The 17,878-nt window shown below is 62.2% G+C and overlaps 1 protein-coding gene across 2 annotated transcripts; it reads right to left on the reverse strand.

Moving 5' to 3' along the window:
* Nucleotides 1–339: 339 nt before the first annotated feature.
* Nucleotides 340–9,413, reverse strand: DPEP1 (dipeptidase 1). 2 transcript variants are annotated; one of them, XM_019642768.1, is made up of 11 exons: nucleotides 8,886–9,413; nucleotides 5,732–5,909; nucleotides 2,913–3,045; nucleotides 2,543–2,675; nucleotides 2,268–2,418; nucleotides 2,088–2,157; nucleotides 1,532–1,708; nucleotides 1,350–1,434; nucleotides 1,189–1,264; nucleotides 793–928; nucleotides 340–694 (listed from the first exon to the last, which is right to left on the reverse strand). In XM_019642768.1, the coding sequence occupies exons 2-11, from the start codon at nucleotides 5,833–5,835 to the stop codon at nucleotides 527–529; spliced, it is 1,233 nt and encodes a 410-aa protein (XP_019498313.1). In that variant the 5' UTR covers nucleotides 5,836–5,909; nucleotides 8,886–9,413; the 3' UTR covers nucleotides 340–526. The 2 variants fall into 2 exon arrangements, with proteins under 2 accessions (XP_019498313.1, XP_019498303.1); XM_019642758.1 differs by lacking the exon at nucleotides 8,886–9,413 and adding an exon at nucleotides 6,335–6,929.
* Nucleotides 9,414–17,878: the final 8,465 nt, after the last annotated feature.

Genomic DNA, 17,878 nt, shown 5'->3' on the forward strand with positions numbered 1-17,878 from the left:
AGGGGTGGGCCCCAAGAGCCTCCCCGCCCCAGACCTGGGTGGGTGTGGGCGTGTGCGGGTGCATCACAGGATGTGGCTGTGTAGGTGTGTGCATGTGCGTGCGCGCGCGCACATGTGTACACGAGGTGGCACTGGAGCCTGGACCACGTGATTTTGAAGGCCCTCCAGCAATGTCCATGCAAAGCCCTGTTTCAGATCCCAGCCCTCTCTGGCCCTTCCCTGCCGAGACTCAGGCCTCCTGTGTCCGGATGTCCAGCCAGGGCCATTTCACACCATTTGCGCTGGGATGCACAGGAGCCCCGTTGAGGGCCAGGGTGCTGATGACACATCCTCAGGACGCAAAGGGATCATTGCCTTTATTGAGGGTCACTGGGCCTGTGCCCCGAGTGCCCACAGCATAATGCCCAGGTCTGCTCAGGATGGGCCAGACCTTGTACATGGCGGACAGTGCTTGTGGAGTCTTGGCTGCTCTGATGGCACAGTCTGCCCCAAGCTTCAGGAGTGCGGGATTTTGGTCCCCAGTGTGTCACAGGAGACTCAGGCTGAGGAGGAGGGGGGTGAGGGCGGTCAGCAGGGCCCCTGGCTGCTGGTGGAGGCTGGGGGCCTCTGAGTAGCCGTATGTTGTCCTGCAGGAAGTCTCCAGCTCCGCCAGCGGGATGGGCTCCTCCTCAGCACTTTGTGTGTGATCGCTCACCTGGGGACGCACACAGGTGGGGCTGCCTGCCTGCCCGCCACGGGGTGAGGGAGTGGTGGCAGTGGGGGTGGCGGCAGCGAGCCCAGCAGAGCGCTCACCTTCTCCACGGCCTCAAAGACCCTCAGGAGGTTGACAGCCAGGGCGCCTCTGACCTCCTCCTCCGTCCACTGCCTCCTGAGCAGCTCAGCGACCAGGTCTGGGTACTTGGACACATCCTCAAGCCCCGAGGGGAGCCTGAGGAGAGGGCTCAGAGAACTGGGCTCTGCCGGGGTTGGGGGCCCAGGGGCCGTCCACCACCCCAGAAGCCACGGACCTGCCCACGCCTCCCCCCCGCCCCCACCTGCTGCACTGGGGGTCCAGTAGCGTGGCCTTCAGAGCGACACTTGCTGGGAAGGTCCTCAGGACGCATTACCCTCCTCCAGCCCCTCACGACATGTTCGTGGGGGTCACGGCCCTCCCAGCTCAGGCCCAGGACAGTCTCGGTGGGCCCTTACCTTGAAACACCATCGAAGTCCCCACCGAAGCCCACCGCTCCAGCTCCCGCCACCTTCTTGATGTGGTCCAGGTGGTCTGGAGGGCGAGGCAGCAGGTGTGGGTTCTGGGAGAGGCCCTGCCCCGCTCAGCCGCTCGCTTGCTCGCTGCTCACGGCACCTACCCGCTACTTGGGACAGGGTGGCCTCCGTTTTGCAGGAAACGTAGTCATTGTAGAAGTTGACCATCACTAGGCTGCCGGTCTCGTTCTGCTCAGGGGGAGGAAGGTGGAGCTGTGGGCCTGGGGGAGGCGAGGTACCCCAGGACCGCCGGGGGGACCACCCCGGGCAGGGCAGACGCACTCACCACCAGCTGCAGCACGTCGTCAGGCACGTTGCGCCGGTGCGCGCACAGCGTGTATGCTGAGGAGTGACTGAAGATGACGGGGGCCTTGGACAGCTTCAGGGTGGCCTTCATGGTCGCCACAGACACGTGGGCCAAGTCGATGAGGATGCCCAGCCGGTTCATCTCCCTCACCACACTCTGAGGGGAGAAGGCGCTCAGGGGGCCAGGAGGGCCCAGCCCTGGGGCACAGAGGGCGACGCCAGCACCCTGGGCCGGGCAGGCTGCACTGTGCACACTTGTGTCCTCAGGCCTTCTGGGGTACACTGCAGCATCCCCCCCAGAGGTCTAGGCAAGGGGGGAAGGCACTTGGGCAGGGGCCTCTTGCTGGGCAGTGGCTAGAAGGTTGGGACCATGCTAATGACCAGCGGGTTCCAGCTGAACGCCCACCCTGGGACCACCCCTGCCAGCTCCATTTTGCAGGCAAGGAAATTGAGGTCCTGGGAGTTGAGACACTGTGTCCTGGTCACGTCTCCTCTGAGGGTGACAGTGGTCCTGGCCCCTCTCCCCCCACACTCACCTGCCCAAAGGACGACAGGCCTTGGCTGTGGGCCTCATCATCCCCGCTGTCCACAAGCCAGTTGTCGGCCCTGGGAGAGAGGAGAGCGGGCAGTGGGGGGCAGAGTGGCCGTCCCCCCACTGGGGACGCACAAGGAGAGGAGGGTGCCGGAGCTGCCTGGGCCTCCGTGGGCTCACTCACCAGGGCGTGTTGCAGCTGTGCGTGAGGGTCAGGTACCGCATGCCCAGGTGGTAGAGTGCCCGGAGGACGCCCAGGCTGCTGTCGATGGAGTGGCCGCCCTCCACGCCCACCAGACTGGCCACCTTCCCCTCCTGGAAGGCCTGTCGGATGCCTGTGTGCACAGCCCAGCCAGGCCGGTGAGCACCTGGGCGCCAGGGGGCGCTTAGCCCTAAGAAACAGCTGAGCCGCAGCCGCACCATCTGCTCAGAACAGGGCCAGGGTGGTGCGGGGCCCACCTTGGCTGCTGGTGACACACACGAAGGTCTCAGGGTACATCTGGCACATGCGATGGATGACGTCGATCTGCTCCAGCGTCCTCCTCACGGCGTCTTTGTTCTGGGTTTCGCAGGGTGTGTACGCAGACCAGAACTGGGGCCGTGGAGATAGGTGCTAGGACCTGGCCCCAGGCCCCAGCCTCCAAGCATGCCCTCCCATCTTGGAAGCCGTCCCCACAGCTTAGGTGGCTTTCGGAGTCCTCTCCAAGGACCTGTGGCCCCAAGGGGATGGGGTATGCCACCACCGGGGAGGGGCTGCACCTTAGCCAGGACCCAATGGACGAGAAGGATGGACCCTGACATAGCTGAGGGCAGGGCCGGCGGACTGTACCTGACCCCCCACAAACCCAGCCTTCAGCTTGGGGATATTGGTGTGCGTGTCAGCCAGACTGGTCAGGTTGGCCCTCTGGTCCCGAAGCTGATTGTTGAACTTCTTCAGCAGCTGCCAGGGCAGGTCGTTGTGCCTGGGGAGGGGGGGGGGCGGGAGGAGGGTCAGAGCAGGTCAGGATGGCCATGTGGACCTGGGCCTCCAGGCCCCTGCCTGGCCTCTGTCCGCTCTCCACTTCCTGTGTGTGTGGAAGCAGCACGGGCACCTGGGCTGATTAGAAATGCAGGGCCTCAGGCCCAGACAGACCCACCAGTTGGAACCTGAGCTTTAACCAGTCAATGCGCACACACGCGCACACAAACATGCACACATGCACGCGCGCACACGGGCCATCTCGGTAGGCTCCCTCTGGGGTCCGTCCCTAATCTGATGACAAAGGGGCTATGGATGGCCTGGGCCTGGAGGGGGCTTTGTCCTGGGAATGCCTTGTGTCCTCCCAACCCCCCCACCCATGCCACCCCTGTCTCTCTGACCTGCACCTCAGACACTGGAAGCCGTCCCTGCTCTCTCGGGAGGGGCAGTGTTCTGTGAATTGTGAGATGTGACTGATGTGACAGGACTGGGCTGGGGGTTAGGACGCCTTTGCTGCCTACGTGGTGGACAGTGAGTGAGCGCCAAGGGGGGAAGGGCACTGCCTCGCTCCAGGGGTGGGCACTGTCCCCGGGGCAGGACTGGGCAGGGCCTCTGGAGGGGACCTGACGCCTTCACCCGAGGACCCCCAGCCTGTCTAGGAAATCCAGCTCCCCGCTCCAGCTGCCACCCAAGGCCCCACCAGGAGGGAGGCATCTTTTGTTCCTTCTCCCTTCGCTGGAACCCTAAGTGGGGGACAGAGGCGCCTCAGCCCTCGGGTCAGCGCTGCTGTCCTGGAGTCTGTCGGGTCTACCCTCCTTATCTGAGTGTCCTCAGCAGTGGTGACAGCCTACTCAAGGGGACAGGCGAGTGTCCGAGGCCTGGCATGTGCTGAGCACAAACACGGCAGCTGGTGTGGGAGAGACTGCGGCTTGCCCGTCATCCGTTCCTCTCCTTTTCCTTGGTAACACCCCCCGCTCCTTTCTAGCAGGGCATCTGGCTGTTTGAAACAAACACCCTTCCTGCCCCCCTTACAGCTGGGTGTGGCCATGTGACCAAGTCCACCCTGTGGCAGCTTCCAAAGGCAGTCTTTGACAGATAGCCGTTGCTCATCTGTTGCCCTTTCTATATCCCTTCCTCATTCCTGCTAGGTGGAGTGCAGATGTGACGGCCGGAGCCAGTGCAGCGACTTTACACCATGAGGTGGCTGTGGGAACGGAGACCACCATGCCAGGATGCCCTCTGGATGTCTCTCTTGTTGAAGCCGCTTAGTTGGGTCTCTTACCTAGAAGGGTAGCTAATACTAACTGATCCATTGTCGGTTTGGGTTCCATCAGCCTAGTCTTAGCTTTCTCCTTTGGACAATCCCAGCTCCCTGAGGATTTCCGAGTGCCTGGGCTTTTTAAGCCGTCTTACTGCTCGCATGGTCCCCTGGACAGGCCTGACACTTGAACTTGGACCCCTCCTCTGTGCCCAGATGCCCGAGCCCCCAGAATGAAGGAACGGCTGCCCTGGCTCACACTGCTGGCCCCCTGAGCATGTGCACGGAGACCTTGAAGGGCCCTCAGAGGCAAAGAGGAGGCAGTGGGGATATGCCCTGTCCCCCTACCCGTTCTCTCCCAGGCCCCTGTTTTCTATGCTTTCCTTGCAGAACTTTTTGTCCAACAAAACCCAGAAGCATCTGCCAAATAATGACGACTGCACACATATGAGCCTCACTGTGCGCCCGGCATGTGCGGAGCTGTCCTTAGCACCCCAGCCCTGAGAGCACAGTGTGTGCCAGTACCATTCCCGGGCAGGCGCACACAGGCTCCACGCAGGGGTCCTGGAAGGCTGAGAGTGGACAGTGTGAGGCCCACCTGGAGCACTGAGGACTGTGGGTGACAGTGAGGGCCCTGGAGTCCTGGGAGGACTCAGGCTGGCCAGGAGCCAAGGGGAGCGGGGCCCTGAGCAGGAAGGATGGCAGCTGGGGTGTATATCTCCACGACCCCTCTGACTGCAGGGCTGGGACTAGACTTTGGCCAGGAAGCCGGAGAGAGTTGACGGCTCACGTGCCCTAGCAGGGTGGGGCAGGGCCAATGCAGATGCATTGGGAAGTGGAGGGGACAGGCGCTGCCAGGTTGTCTGTGACCTCAGAGAGGGAACGACAAAGGGTCACCAGGGTCTCGGCTAGGAGTGGGGCTGCAGGGGTTTGATTTGGGGCGTTGGAAGTGTGCAGTGAAGCCAAGCTTACCACGCCCCTGACGGGCCACACTCAGGTGCACGCAGGAGGGTGGGCATGAGGAAAGGGTCTCCAGGGGGAGGGCCGAGAGGGGCCTCGGGGCCTGTGCGGGATGCCACCTCACCTGCAGCTTCAGCCGTGGGAATGCTGTGGCTGCTGAAAGGTGTGACCCCGTCCAGGCCCCCAATGTCCCCCAGCCCCAGCTCCTACTCTGAGCAGGGGTCTGGTCCCCTGGGTGGGGGTGGGGCCAGGTTGTGGGGCGCCCTGGGGGCCTCGCCACCTGCCTCCTTCCTGCTCCATTCCCCACAGACCCCACAAAGAACGAAGGCCTGCAGAGGGCAAGGCCTGGGTTACAATCAGAGGCTGAGTCCAGGTCAGTGCCTGCCTCCAGTTAGAGGCACAAGGCCTTGCCCCTACCCCCGCCCCAGACCCCTGCCCGGGGCCCTGCCCTGTCCCTTGAGTGGCCGCTTACCCATCAATGACAGGTGTGTCCCGCATAATTCTCTCTGCCTCTTCCCGGAAACGGTCTGCCATGCAGATACCCACCAGGGGCCAGAGCCACCAGCTGATCCACATGACACAGTCCCCAGGGGCCTGTTTCTGCCGCTGCTCCCGGCCTGGCTGGCCTGTGCACTGACGGGTGAGCTGGGCTGGGACAGGGAACGCAGGGGCCTTTGCTCAGGTGACTGCTGGCAGGAGCTACCTGTTAATCAGCTGTCAGCACATTCCCAGCGAGGGTAGGTGGAAGTCCTGGGCTCAGGGCTGGGCGTTGCTGTCTGGGCCAGGCCGAGGGCTAGTAAGAGGCTGCCAACCCCGGGGATGGGCTAGGCTGAGGGCTATTAAGAGGCTGCTGACCCCGGGAGGGGCCAGGCTGAGGGCTATTAAGAGGCTGCTGACCCCGGGAGGGGCCAGGTTGAGGGCTAGTAAGAGGCTGCTGACCCCGGGGAGGGGCTAGGCTGAGGGCTATTAAGAGGCTGCTGACCCCGGGGAGGGGCCAGGGTCCAGATGGAAGGACGAGGCCTGCCTGAGGTCTGCAAACAAGAACCGAAAGTCATTCAGACCCTGCTCCACGCACCCTCCCAGTGCTGGGGGTCTGCAGCCTGGTTCTTGGCCTCACCAGGACCCACGTCCCAGCAGGCTTCTGACTGAGCAGGCTGGACTTTGGGGCTTGGGTCAGAATCCTGCAGTGCCAGCGTTCCCATGGAGCCGGGGTCCTTATCCTGCCAGGCCCCACACGCAAGGCTCTGGGGACTCTGAGGGCTCTGCCTTATCCCTGACAGACGTGGGCCCCCAGCCCCCACACTGGCACAGTCCTTCCAAGGGCATAACATCAGGTGGCACTGGGCTGGACTCGCATGCGGAGGGCACGGCCCTGCCCTCAGACGCTGGATTCCAAGTGGGGCTGCCAAAGCCTCAGTCATCGTGGCAGGGAGTACTTCAAGGCATATTGTATTTAAAAAAATAAAAATTTGCGCAGGTATAATCCACGATGAACAAAATACACAACATTTAAATAAAGGAAGGGCCAGCATTCTGTTGTTTTGTCCCCTGCTTCATCACGGTACCCCATGGCTGTGGTCTCACAAGGTCATTCACGTCATCTGGGTGGTTCTTGCAAGTTGCTGACAGGACAGCATTTCTGGGAGCTAAGCTGGGGGCATGACCACACGTCCCAAGGTGCTACTCTGAGAGGGCTCGAGGCCACTGGGCCACATCGTGCGGGGGGCGCAGAGCACTCTCTTCAGACGTGACAGGAATCCAGCCGGGGATGGTGGGCTGACACAGTCTAAGCAGGGCTCAGGGACGGCCCTGTGCGCCTGTCTCACGTCACTTCTCGTCCGATGTGCACCCTGTGGGGTGGCTAGGCGGGTGCCCAGTGGGCTGGTCCCATCTCTCGGCCTCAGTCTGTGGAACAGAAGCCACTGAGGTCCCTGCTTCACAACGGCCCCTCACGGCCTGCAGAGAGGTGTCGGGCCCCATGGGCATGCTCACCTGCCTTTTGGGGTGACTTCTTTCCTCCCACAGCCCCCCAGCTCTGTGCTTTGCTCTGAGACCCCCTCCTCTTCGGGTTCAGGCCATCACACATCCCCAGCAGTGGCACGTGGGGACTAAACTTCCGAGTCTGCGAGTGTCTGCGCACAACTCCCTCGGCCCTGTGGCTGACGGGCAGTGGGGCAGGATACGCGCTCCTAGGCTGCAGGCCAGTCTCCTCGGAGCTGAAGGGCCCGGTGGTCTGTGCGTCCACCTTGTTGGTGCAGAGGCCAGCGTCGTCCTGAGTCCCACTTCATTGGTGACATCTGTGTCACAGCATCAGCCTCGGGTTCTGCACTTTCTCAGGGAAGAACCTCAGCTTCAGGCTCAATTTGTCAGGCGGCCGGCTCAGCCGAGGGGGCTGTGTGCCTCTGTCCAGGGCCGCGTCCCCGTGTGCCTCCTGTGTCCTGCCTGGCACTGCTGCCCCTCAGGCTGGATGCCCGGGTTCGGCCGGTGTTTCTCTCTCCTGCTGGACGTTTCCTTCCGCTTTTATTCTATGCGCCAGGAGGTGGCCTCGGCCTGGTCCCCAGCACTTGCACCTCACACTGCCTTTTGGGAGCTCTGTATTTCATCTCTCAGGAGTGGTTTCTGGTGTTGCCCTGCCCTTGGCACCAGCTCTTTTACAGACAGGATGTCAGTTAGGCATTTTGTCTTCTGTTGACCGGACAGCCCATCTCCCTGACTCACTTCTCATTGTTTATCTGGACCTTTGGTCCTTACCCCACTGGCAGCCTGTGTCACTTGGGTTCAGTGTTTGGGGTCTGGCAGCCCCCACACCAGCCTTTGTGGAGAGTGAGCAAAGGGCTGGCCTCGGGCTGACAGACGGTGCCTATCGCCAGAGGACAACACGTGCCCGATGTCTCGTCCCACTGCTGTTTCCGACGCCTGTTTCCTCACCTGTCACGTCGCTGTCTGGGGCACCCACCTGACACCTCATGGAAGCAGCTGGGAGGGGACGTGTCTGTGGCACGCTGTGCTTCCTTTAGACGGCTGCACGGGCTTCTCCCGTCGCGCGGGCGCTCCTTGCCGTGTGACGCTGACCTCTCTACCCACAGGCGGTGGCAGTGTCTGCGACCGCCTGGCTGTGTCTCCCGGAACGTCCTCTGGGAACCTGGCACGGCCTTCACGTGGCGCAGCCGCGCCGCGCCTTTCCCAGCTGAGCCCAGACCCTGAGGACTTTGCCGCTCACAGGCTGTGGCTTCTCCACGTCCCTCCTGTGGTGGCACCCCCCCCCCTGCTCTTCCCAGAGTGGCTGCATGGTCCTGCTGACCTCCCTGTGACCCCATTTGCACAACGGGGGGCCCTCCCTAAGAGACTCCCTGAGAGGAGGGTGGCTCCAGCCTGATGTAACTGCCTCCCCCGCCCCAGAAGCCACCCGCTTACCCCTCTGCCTGACACCAACGCCCCTCGCTCCATCACCCGAGAACTCCAGGACTCCAGCCTGCAGGGCCCTCCCCTCCCCGGCCCACTCCCCCCAGTCCAAGCTCAGAGGCCTCCCTGGGCACACAGCAGGTGCCCACTAGCTGAGCAGCTCCCCAGTGGTAGGACGGCAACAGCGCCAGGCCCTCCGCCCCATTCGGTCCCCCAGGACTCACCACGAGCAGGAAGGGGTGCTGAGTGCCGCTGAAGACTGCCTAGGGCCGCTCTGCTCTCAGGTCACGAGGCTTGGGGGTTTGTTGCTGTTTTTCTCAAGTTCCATCCCTCCTCTGAATTTTCCAGCTTCCCTTGCACAAAAAAAAAGCCACCTCTTAAAAAAATGTCCCTGGGGCCTTCACAGTCTCCCTCGCGGAGCGCAGACGGCAGGACAAGACGCTTAATGCCCCACACATGTCAGCTGGCTCGAGTTTCCACAGACGCAAATCAGGTCTCAGTGGGTGTGCGTGTGCTCTGCCCTCCTGGGCCTCGGGCCCAGGCCACACAGGACTGGACAGACTATATTAGGGACAAGGACTTAGGGTCCCCCAGGCAGCTACATGGGGCTGTCTCAGGCCAGCTGCTGGCATTAGGTGGGAGTGCTGAGCTAGGAGATGGGAGGAGGGGGCTAGGTGCTGGGGCCCCCACATCGCCCCTGACAGCGGTCAGCCTAAGGGTCCGGGGGTCCGCCCAGGTATTTTCTCTCAGTGCCCTGCGCACCGCCCTCATTCCCTGGGGACCTTCCCCCCAATCCAGGAACGGGTCACCTCCAGCCTGGCCCTGGAGGGCCCTGGTGTTCATGCAACGGAGGTGGGGGTTGTTCTCCCCATGTTCCCAGCTACGAAGGATCAAAAGCGGTCACGGATCGGAATGTCCGCTGGCAGAGCCACAGGGACTTTCGAAATCAAGGGAAGGTCCGTGTGGGGACCCAGCCCAGCAAGGAGCTGGCCTCACCAATTGTTTCCAGAATTCTGAAGTTGAGGTGACGGGCACACCCTGGTAGGCTCTGGTTGGTGGTGGGCTGTCCCATTGCCACCCAGGGTCCCAGCAGCCAGGGTGGGGTCACTGTGGGGACACGTGGCCCCCACTCTGGCCCAGCCTCTGCCCATTCACAGTGTTTCAGCAGGGAACAGGTCCCAGTCAGAGTGTTGCCATGAGGGTTTCAAATGCCAGACTCGGGAGGGTGGGGACCCCGTGACGGTCCTTGCCTCAGAGCTCAGGCGGGTCTGGAGCGAGATGGACTGCGATGGAGGAGGGCGTCCAGGAAGAGCTGTGGGGGCCGCCCACTGTGGCCCTCCGCCTGGGCAGGGCTGGCCGCAAACAGAGCGCAGAGTGCCAGGGCCCAGGAGGGAACTGAGTCAGAGCCCTACTCCCAGGAGGCCAGGGGAGGGGCTGTGTGTCCCCTGGGCATCGCAGCTCTGAGTCCTCTTTCAGGGCTGGTCTGCGTCAAGCACTCATGCCCACCCCCACCTGGGGGCCAGGACTCCCGACGGGACACAGGACAAGAGGTCAGCCATGGCTGCCTCATCTGTGTTGTCCTAGGGGAACAGAAGTCCCCAAAAGAAAACACTGAGTGAGGTTAAGGGAACGGCCAGATGGCCAGCCTAATGAGGGTACCTCCATGGTGGACAGTGCCCCCCAGCCCCCCAGATGTCAGGCCCCCTCAGTGAGGCTTCCAGAGGGACTCAAGGGGTCCAGGTCCGGAACTCACAGCTGCCAGGAGGTGGCATCTGCATTCTTTGGGGGGGCTGAGGAGCCCTGGGTTCCCCAGCCTGTCACATGCATGTTCTGGCTCAGAGCCAGGTTCTGGGCCCAGCGGGAAAAGGCAGGAAGGAAATGGCTCCAGTGTGACGGCCAGGCCTGACGAGGGCCACCAGGGTGGGGACACCAGGATGGGGCTGTGTGGCTCACGGTCAGCAGGGCTGGCTTCCTGGGCTAGGCCCCGGGAAGGCTCCACGTGGCGTGAGGCCCTGCTGTGCAGGCATGGAGCTCTGGGCTTTACCTTTGCTGTTTTGTAGGGACGTCTGGTGGGACAGCAGATACCTCGTGTCTCCCATCACCTTCCCCAGATTCCTCACTGACTGGTTTACTGCCTTGCAGGAGCCTCTCCTTGTCCAACTCCTGCTGTCCCCAGCGTCCAGACCAGACCAGGCCCGCAGTGTGTGTGGACAGACAGGCTACCGGGGCGGGGAGCAGACCCCACACCCTGCCCCGGCCGCCCCGGGGGCTCTGGGCGTCCCCCACGTACACTTTGGTTGTTGGACTTGCATGCATTGGAGCGTGTGAGACACCGCCGGGTAAATTCCGAGAATGCCCTCCAAGTCTTGTTCAGGGCTGCTGAGGGGTGGGCAGCCAGGGACCCCAAGAGTTGGGGCATCACGGCTCCATCAGCAGGTTCCCCTCCTGAAAGCCGCCTGCGGTCCTGGGGCGCTGCGCTGTGTGGACAGCCCTTATCCAGCTCGGTGACAGGGGTTCCCGGTCATGACTTCAGAACCCGGTGCCTCCCACATGGGACCCCAAAGTCTCTGGTCCAGGCAGGGGCCCCCGCTGCAGGCAGCCCTATCCCCTGGAGTGTACAATGGGGACCCTGAATTTGAAGGAGACACACGTGTGAAAACGCTAGGGGACCCTGAAGGGCTGAGTGGGAGCCTCTGCGTACTGTCTGTGAGATGGGCCAAGAGCCAGACTCTGCTGGAGGCTGGTGGACACTCAGGAGTTGGGCCAGGGCTCAGGGGCAGTCTCCCTCAGGGCTGCCCGTTCTCTTCAGACCCGCATCCCAGCGCCAGGTGGCCTCTGGTGACCCTGTGGCTCTTCCCAGCCATCCCATGGATGTCCCCACAGCTGCCCTCTGGTGGCTGGTCAGGGTCCTGCGGCCGTGACCTCGGAGGCCGCTTCCCTGTGGGGACAGAGCTCTGCAGACCGGGAGGGTCTGGAGGGCTGCCCAGTGCTGTTCGCCTGGAAACCGAGGCACAGACTGTGCGCCCCAGGCCGCAGGGTTCTAAAGGTTCCAGTTGTGTGGTGACCACTGCTACTATTTTTATGTTTTTGAAACACCCAAGACAGTGGGAGAAGGGGGTCCCAGGCCTCCTTGCCTGCCTTGTCCCTCGGGGAGCCCGGGCGCCCTTGGCTCCACCCTGTGAGTCCTCTCAGACCTGCCCCTGCTGGCTCCACTCTGGTGTCACTCCCTGGTCAGAGGGGACCCTCCTCGCCCCGCACCTGCCCCCTCAGTCCCGAGTGGTGGCACGCACACCCAGGACTCATCAGTAAGCCTGCCCTTTTGTGGACAGGAGACAGGCCTGGAGAGGGCATGTTTGGGGCACGATTACCCCTCCCGTTTTGACACCAAACTGCCTCCTTCCTGCAGCTGGACACAGGCCAGAGACACTCCCCCCCCCCCCCGAAAACTGCTGTGCTGTATACGAGTGATGGGACCTCCCAAATCCCCCACCCAGCCAGGCCCCATCAGCACATGTTAGCATGGGAGCTGCCCCCAGCTGAGGACAGCGGAGCCATGGGACGGTGTTAGCAGGGTCCGCGCCAGCCTCGGCAGGTCTGGGCCTCGTCCTGAGGACAGTGGGGGCTCTTCATTCAAAGACAGTGCCGGGAGGGGTGCTGAGGCAGGACACACTGCTCCCCACCTGTAAGCGGGTGCCGCCCACAGCTCCCCCACCTTCCAGAGTCCCATCTGCTTCCTGGCTCCGTGTCTCCAAGCTGTTCCCTGCTCACCCTGGGATCTCAGGGGCAGGCATGACGTCCCAGTCACCTCCCCTGGGGACAGCACCTCCCTGGGTGGCAGCACCCCTGAGCCCTGGCCCCTGACCCCCAGCCCACTCACTGTGGCCTCGCGATGCAGGCTTGTCCCCAGTCAGGCACTCCTGGCCTGGGCGGCCTCCCTCACCAACCTCACAGCTGCACAGGCCCCACCCCAGCCACCTGCCTGTCCCCAGGAGGTGAAAGTGCCCCACTTCCGCTGCAGAAGCCCTGTGTACTCTGACTGTGGGGAAGAAGGGGGTGCAGATGAAAAGGAGTGGGTCTGAGGGGAAGGGGCTGAGGAAGGAAGGGGCGGGTGGGCTGCTTTGCCCAGGAAGCGGTCTCTTTTCCGCTCAGCGTCCTGCCCGTCTCCCACCCTCGTGTGTCTCTGACGGTCTGCGTGTGTGGGGTTGGGCCTGGCACTTCCGTCTGCCGCTGTCCCAGGCTCCTATGGGCCTAGGTTTGACCATGTAAAGGACTGGCTGACCCTCCGAGAGGACGTGACCGTGGGCCGCTCGCCTGCACCCCACTGGGCCAGGCCCTCAGGGAGAGGTGGGTGTGATGCAGCCCTAGGCCTCTGTGTCTGGACTGGGTCTGCAGGCAGTTCAGAGCAGCGGCCAGCGCTCGCCCAGCAGCACTGGAGGCCCTGGCTGCCCCCGTCCCCGCCGGCACTGATGCCCGTGTGAGGGCGGCGGCACTGGGCGCCTGCTCGCGTCCCGGACTTCTGGCTGCTGTGTGGCGAGGCCCTGGCTGCGGCGAGAAGGGGGGTGCTTCGGACAACACGCCAGCACCCCTCCTTTTCTGAAGGTGAGCTTGCTGACTCCTGAGGGTGAGCTGAGGCTGGGCAGGGACTCAGCTCATGCCTGAGACCCCCGGCTGGGTAGCTGGGCAGAGGGTCCAGCCTGACGTATTTCTTCCTGCTCAGACAAAATGGGGTGGCTGCACTTCCCACTCCCAAGAGGAGACAGCGGGAGGTGCTGGACCTCGGGCCGGCGCCCAGTCTGATGAAGGTGAGGACACCGTTGGCGCCGTCCCCACTGCCAGCCTTTTCTGCCCTGATGTGCCTCCCTCCATCCGGATGTTCAGGCGCTGGGCCCACTGTTTCTCGGAGCCAGACACGGTCAGCTGGCCCGGCCGGAGACAAAGAACCTGTTTTCTCCCTGCAGACACCTTGAGTGTCCATGTATCACTCCTTAACATAGCGTGTCCAGTGGCCAGAGCCAGACAGGCCACCATGGCCAGGCCACCCAGACCACTGGGCCATCTAGCCTGATGGACAGCCACATGGTCAGTGCTTGGGCCATGAGATAGGCTCTGAATAGGCCCACAGCCTTTTGCCCTCCCCAGCTTCAGCCGGGGAGCCCAGGTGCAGTCTCGGTGCCACCACAGGCAAGTGACCTGCTCCGGGGTCCCCTCTCTGCCCTGGCCGGGTGGGCTAAATTTGCTGTGCTATGCCCTCATGGCCTCCCAGGCTGGAAAGGTCTTGCTGGTCTAATGTGTGCACATCTTATATTCTCAGGGACATCCTGGGCAGCACTGAGTGGCCCCAGGAAGTGTCCATCTTGGGTATGATACCAGGGCTCCCATGACCCACTGTGGCCCACACACCTGGTCTAGCTGACTCCCAGCATCCAGAGACAGCCATCCAAAAGGGGGCTGGGTGTGGCCTGCTCCAGAGTGGCTGGGGGTTGGAAAGAGGCCTCAAAAAAGCAGGTGAGGACAAGGATTCCCCACACGCACACACATACACCTGCACACACACACATGCACATATATATACACACACATGCACATGAGCACATATATACACAAATGTGCACGTGCACACACACACACACACATGAGTGCATACGCATACATGTGCACGCACACATGCACACACGCACACAACTGCACATATACATACACACATACACATGCCCACACACATACACACACGAGTACACACACACACACATGTGCACGCACACGCACACACACACAGCAAAGGCTTGCTAGTTCTGGGTGCTGAATCCTGGGAACCAGGCTGCAAGGGCCAGCTCAGGACCCCTACCCCCCCTCCTGGCTGTGTCCTGAGCCCCAACCCCTTCTGTGAAATGCTGCTCACAGTGGGCGGTCACGTGGGGCCATTGTGGGGACTCAAGGAGTGATGTTTGAGCCAAGCTTGGCAAGTACCCAGCACAGGGAGCCCTCCCACGTGGGGGCTCGGAAGCTGCTGTACATCTGGACGGGGGAAGAGGGTCCACACTGGGCAAGGGCCCTGGGCGCCCTCGCTCAGGGTGACACCAACGCAGGGGTGGAGAGAGGCGAGGGGAGGGGGGCAAGGAAGGCAGCTTTCACGCCCGGCCCCTGTGCCAATGGCTGTGCGTCTGACAGCCCTGCGGCCCCGCAACAATTACAAGCACTTAATCACAATTGCTTCCCCTGGGCAGCAGAAGAAAGAACAGCCTGCTCTGCCCAGTGCATGGTTGCCTCAGGACTGCAGCACAACCCTGGGGGTGGGGACGTGGGCTCAGAGGCCTTGGCTCCCCTGCAGAGCAAGGCAGCACAGTGGGCAAGTTTGCGATCATGGAGGGTGTGGGGGTCCTGCAAAGCTGGTATTTATTCACCAAACAGGCATTACTGCCAGCACCTGAGCATCAGCCATCCGGTCCCCACACGACTCCCGCGAGGATAGAACTGTTGTCTGCGGCTAACATCACTCTGAAGTGTGGTGGCCGACAGCACGATGGGCCCTGCCGTCCTGCAGGCCGGCACAGGAAGGGCAAGCAGAAGGTTCTGGGCCAGGAGGATGTCAGCGATGGGGCTCACTCAGGACGCCAGCATGTCGGGGCGGCTGTCGGGGCCTCGGTGCACCCCCACAGGCTGCTCAGGCCTCCTCACAACAGGGGCTGGGGCTCAAGAGCCAGTGTCGCAAGTGGGCCAGGTGGCAGGGTGGCATTTCATGACCAAACCTTGGAAGTCACAAAGACCCCCACGTCTGCCTGGATTCAAGGAGAAGTCACACCCACCTCACACCTCTCCATGGTGGTCAAGGGTTTGGGGGCCAGGATTTTAAGTTACCAGACCCCCAGGTGACAAATGAGGAATAAAGCTCAGGCTGAGATGAGGTAAGCCAAGGTGACACAGCTGCTGAAAGCTGGAGCTGGTGTCCGGCTTTTCTCTGGACCAAGCCCACCCTTGCAGAATGGGGCCACTGCAGACAGTGCACTGGAGGCCATTTCCGAAGAGCAAGCCGGCCCCAGGGTGGCGCCCACCGTGGCCGTGGGGACCTTGCCCAGGGCACAACCTTCTGAGAAAACCCACATCCAGTGCTGCCATGAGCAAGACTGAGGCCCCAAGTGGTGCTGCAGAACGGGGGGCTGCTGGCCTCTGTGCAGGTCCCCACACCAGCCAGCAGGGTTTCTGACCACCCTGGCCTGGGGTCCCTCTGGATTCCAGGGCTGGGTGCCATGACCCTTCAGGGCAGACATTGTAGCAAAAGTTGTACATTTAGGAACTGCATGGAGCTGGAGAGTCTGCTGCTGTCGCTGACCGGCTGTGCCACCCTGGGCATTGCAGTGAATTGTGTTGAGCTTTGCTTTTCTCATCTGTGAAATGAGTGTATGAGTCATCCTTCTGGGCCAGACTCTGGGTGGTCAGCAACTGAAACCCACCCCACTGGCATGAGCAGGGAGGGGACTCGCAGCTCCCTTAACGAAATCGAGCACCTCCCAGTGCCACTTCTCTGGTCTGCTTCTTCTGTGCTGGCTTCATTCTCAGGTGGGCCCTCCCCGTGTGGTGGCAGAGTTGTCACCAGCAGCTCCTGCTCCCATCCCATCAGCTTAGAAACTGGAGGAAAGGCCAAAGGTCAACAAAAACCCCAGAACCGAGTCTCATTGGTCAACTCAGGTCACTGTGGCCAGGGGACAGACACAGTTCTCTCTAGTTGGCCAGGCCTGGGTCTAGTGTCCACCCTGGGATCTGGACAGTAGTCTAGGCCCGCTAAGTCCATGGAGCAACCAAGCGGTGGGGGGTCCCCAAAGGGAAACTGGGCCGCTGTTATGGAGAAGGCAGGAGTGAACTCTGGGCACGCAAAAGCAGGTGTGTGTCCGACCGCCGCCCAGGGGCAGTGACCACTTATTATTCTATGGGCCTCGGGGTAGAGGTGGGCAGTCTTCTCAGGCTGGGCATCTTTCCAGCTGAGCTGGCGGACGCCTGCCTGACCTCATTCCCCCAAACGGCCCCTCACACACTTGCATATACTCAGCCCAGCCTGCCCACGGGCCGGACCCCAAGGCCACTGCCTCTGTTGTCCTCCTGTCCAAGCCTGCTCTGTCCCCGGGGGCGTCCTCTTTGGCTGCCCCTGCCGGCTTCATGTGTCTGGGAGTGGCTACAGCCTGCTCAGGCAACAGCTCCGGGGGCCCCTGTCCTTCCCTGCCCTGCCTAGGTGCTGCTCCCTAGGGCCACTGCTGTCCCTGTGCTGCGCGTGGACCCCTCCCATTCTTCTCAGCTGACTCCTCTGTGCCTCCGGCCAACCCCCGGGATCTCCACTGACCAACCTCAGGGCTGTGCCTCCGAGGGGAGACCCGGACCTGCCGGAGGCTTCCTGCTGCTGACACCATACCCCGACTCACTGGCTGGGTCAGGACATGGCTGGCACTTGACTTGTCACTTTGCGACCCACAACCTCCTCACCCAGCCCACCTCCCCGTGCACTGCTGCTCCCCAGATGTGCTCAGAAGCGCTGCTTCTCTGCTGTCCTCTCCACTCCTCAGCAGACCAACATCGGCCTTTCCAGAATCCAGCAGTAGCCAGGTTACCATGGCAATGTCTATTATCCCTGCTTAACAGGAGATGAATCAGGAGCTAAACATAGCCCCCCAGGGTGATGGGTTGATGATAGATAACGGATGGAGGGAAGGAGAGAGGGGTAGAGGGGTGGACAGATGGATGGATGGATGAGTGGATGGGTGCTGGGTGGATGGATGGGTGACAGACGGATGGATGGATGATGGGTGGATGGGGATTGACCTGGATTCAGGGTCAGGATGAATTTGTTTTTCCCAGACAAGGTAACTAGGGGAAATCTCAGTTGGAAGCCCACCCACAGGGGCTGGGGCTCTGGCAGGTGGTGCCCCCACCACCTGTGACTGAGCACATAGCATGTGAAGCCAAGTGCAGGCTGGAGTGACACGGAGTTCCTGCCTGGCACCCCTTCCCTCCTGATTCTGGCCGAGGGTCCCGAGAAACCAAGGGGAAGAGACTGGGTTACGGGGCACCATTGCACCCTCTGGCCCTCCCCGGGGTCCCGAATCGCATTCCCGGAGGCCCTGCATTCAGTCCAGGAAGGTGCCAGTGGGCCTGAGTCTAGATCAGGGGTCGGCAAACTTTTGAGATGGAAGAGCCGCCAGGGGTCAGCAAACTGCGGCTCGTGAGCCACATG

This window comes from Hipposideros armiger, unplaced genomic scaffold, assembly GCF_001890085.2.
Source record: "Hipposideros armiger isolate ML-2016 unplaced genomic scaffold, ASM189008v1 scaffold_4, whole genome shotgun sequence".
Taxonomy (NCBI): Eukaryota; Metazoa; Chordata; class Mammalia; order Chiroptera; family Hipposideridae; genus Hipposideros; species Hipposideros armiger.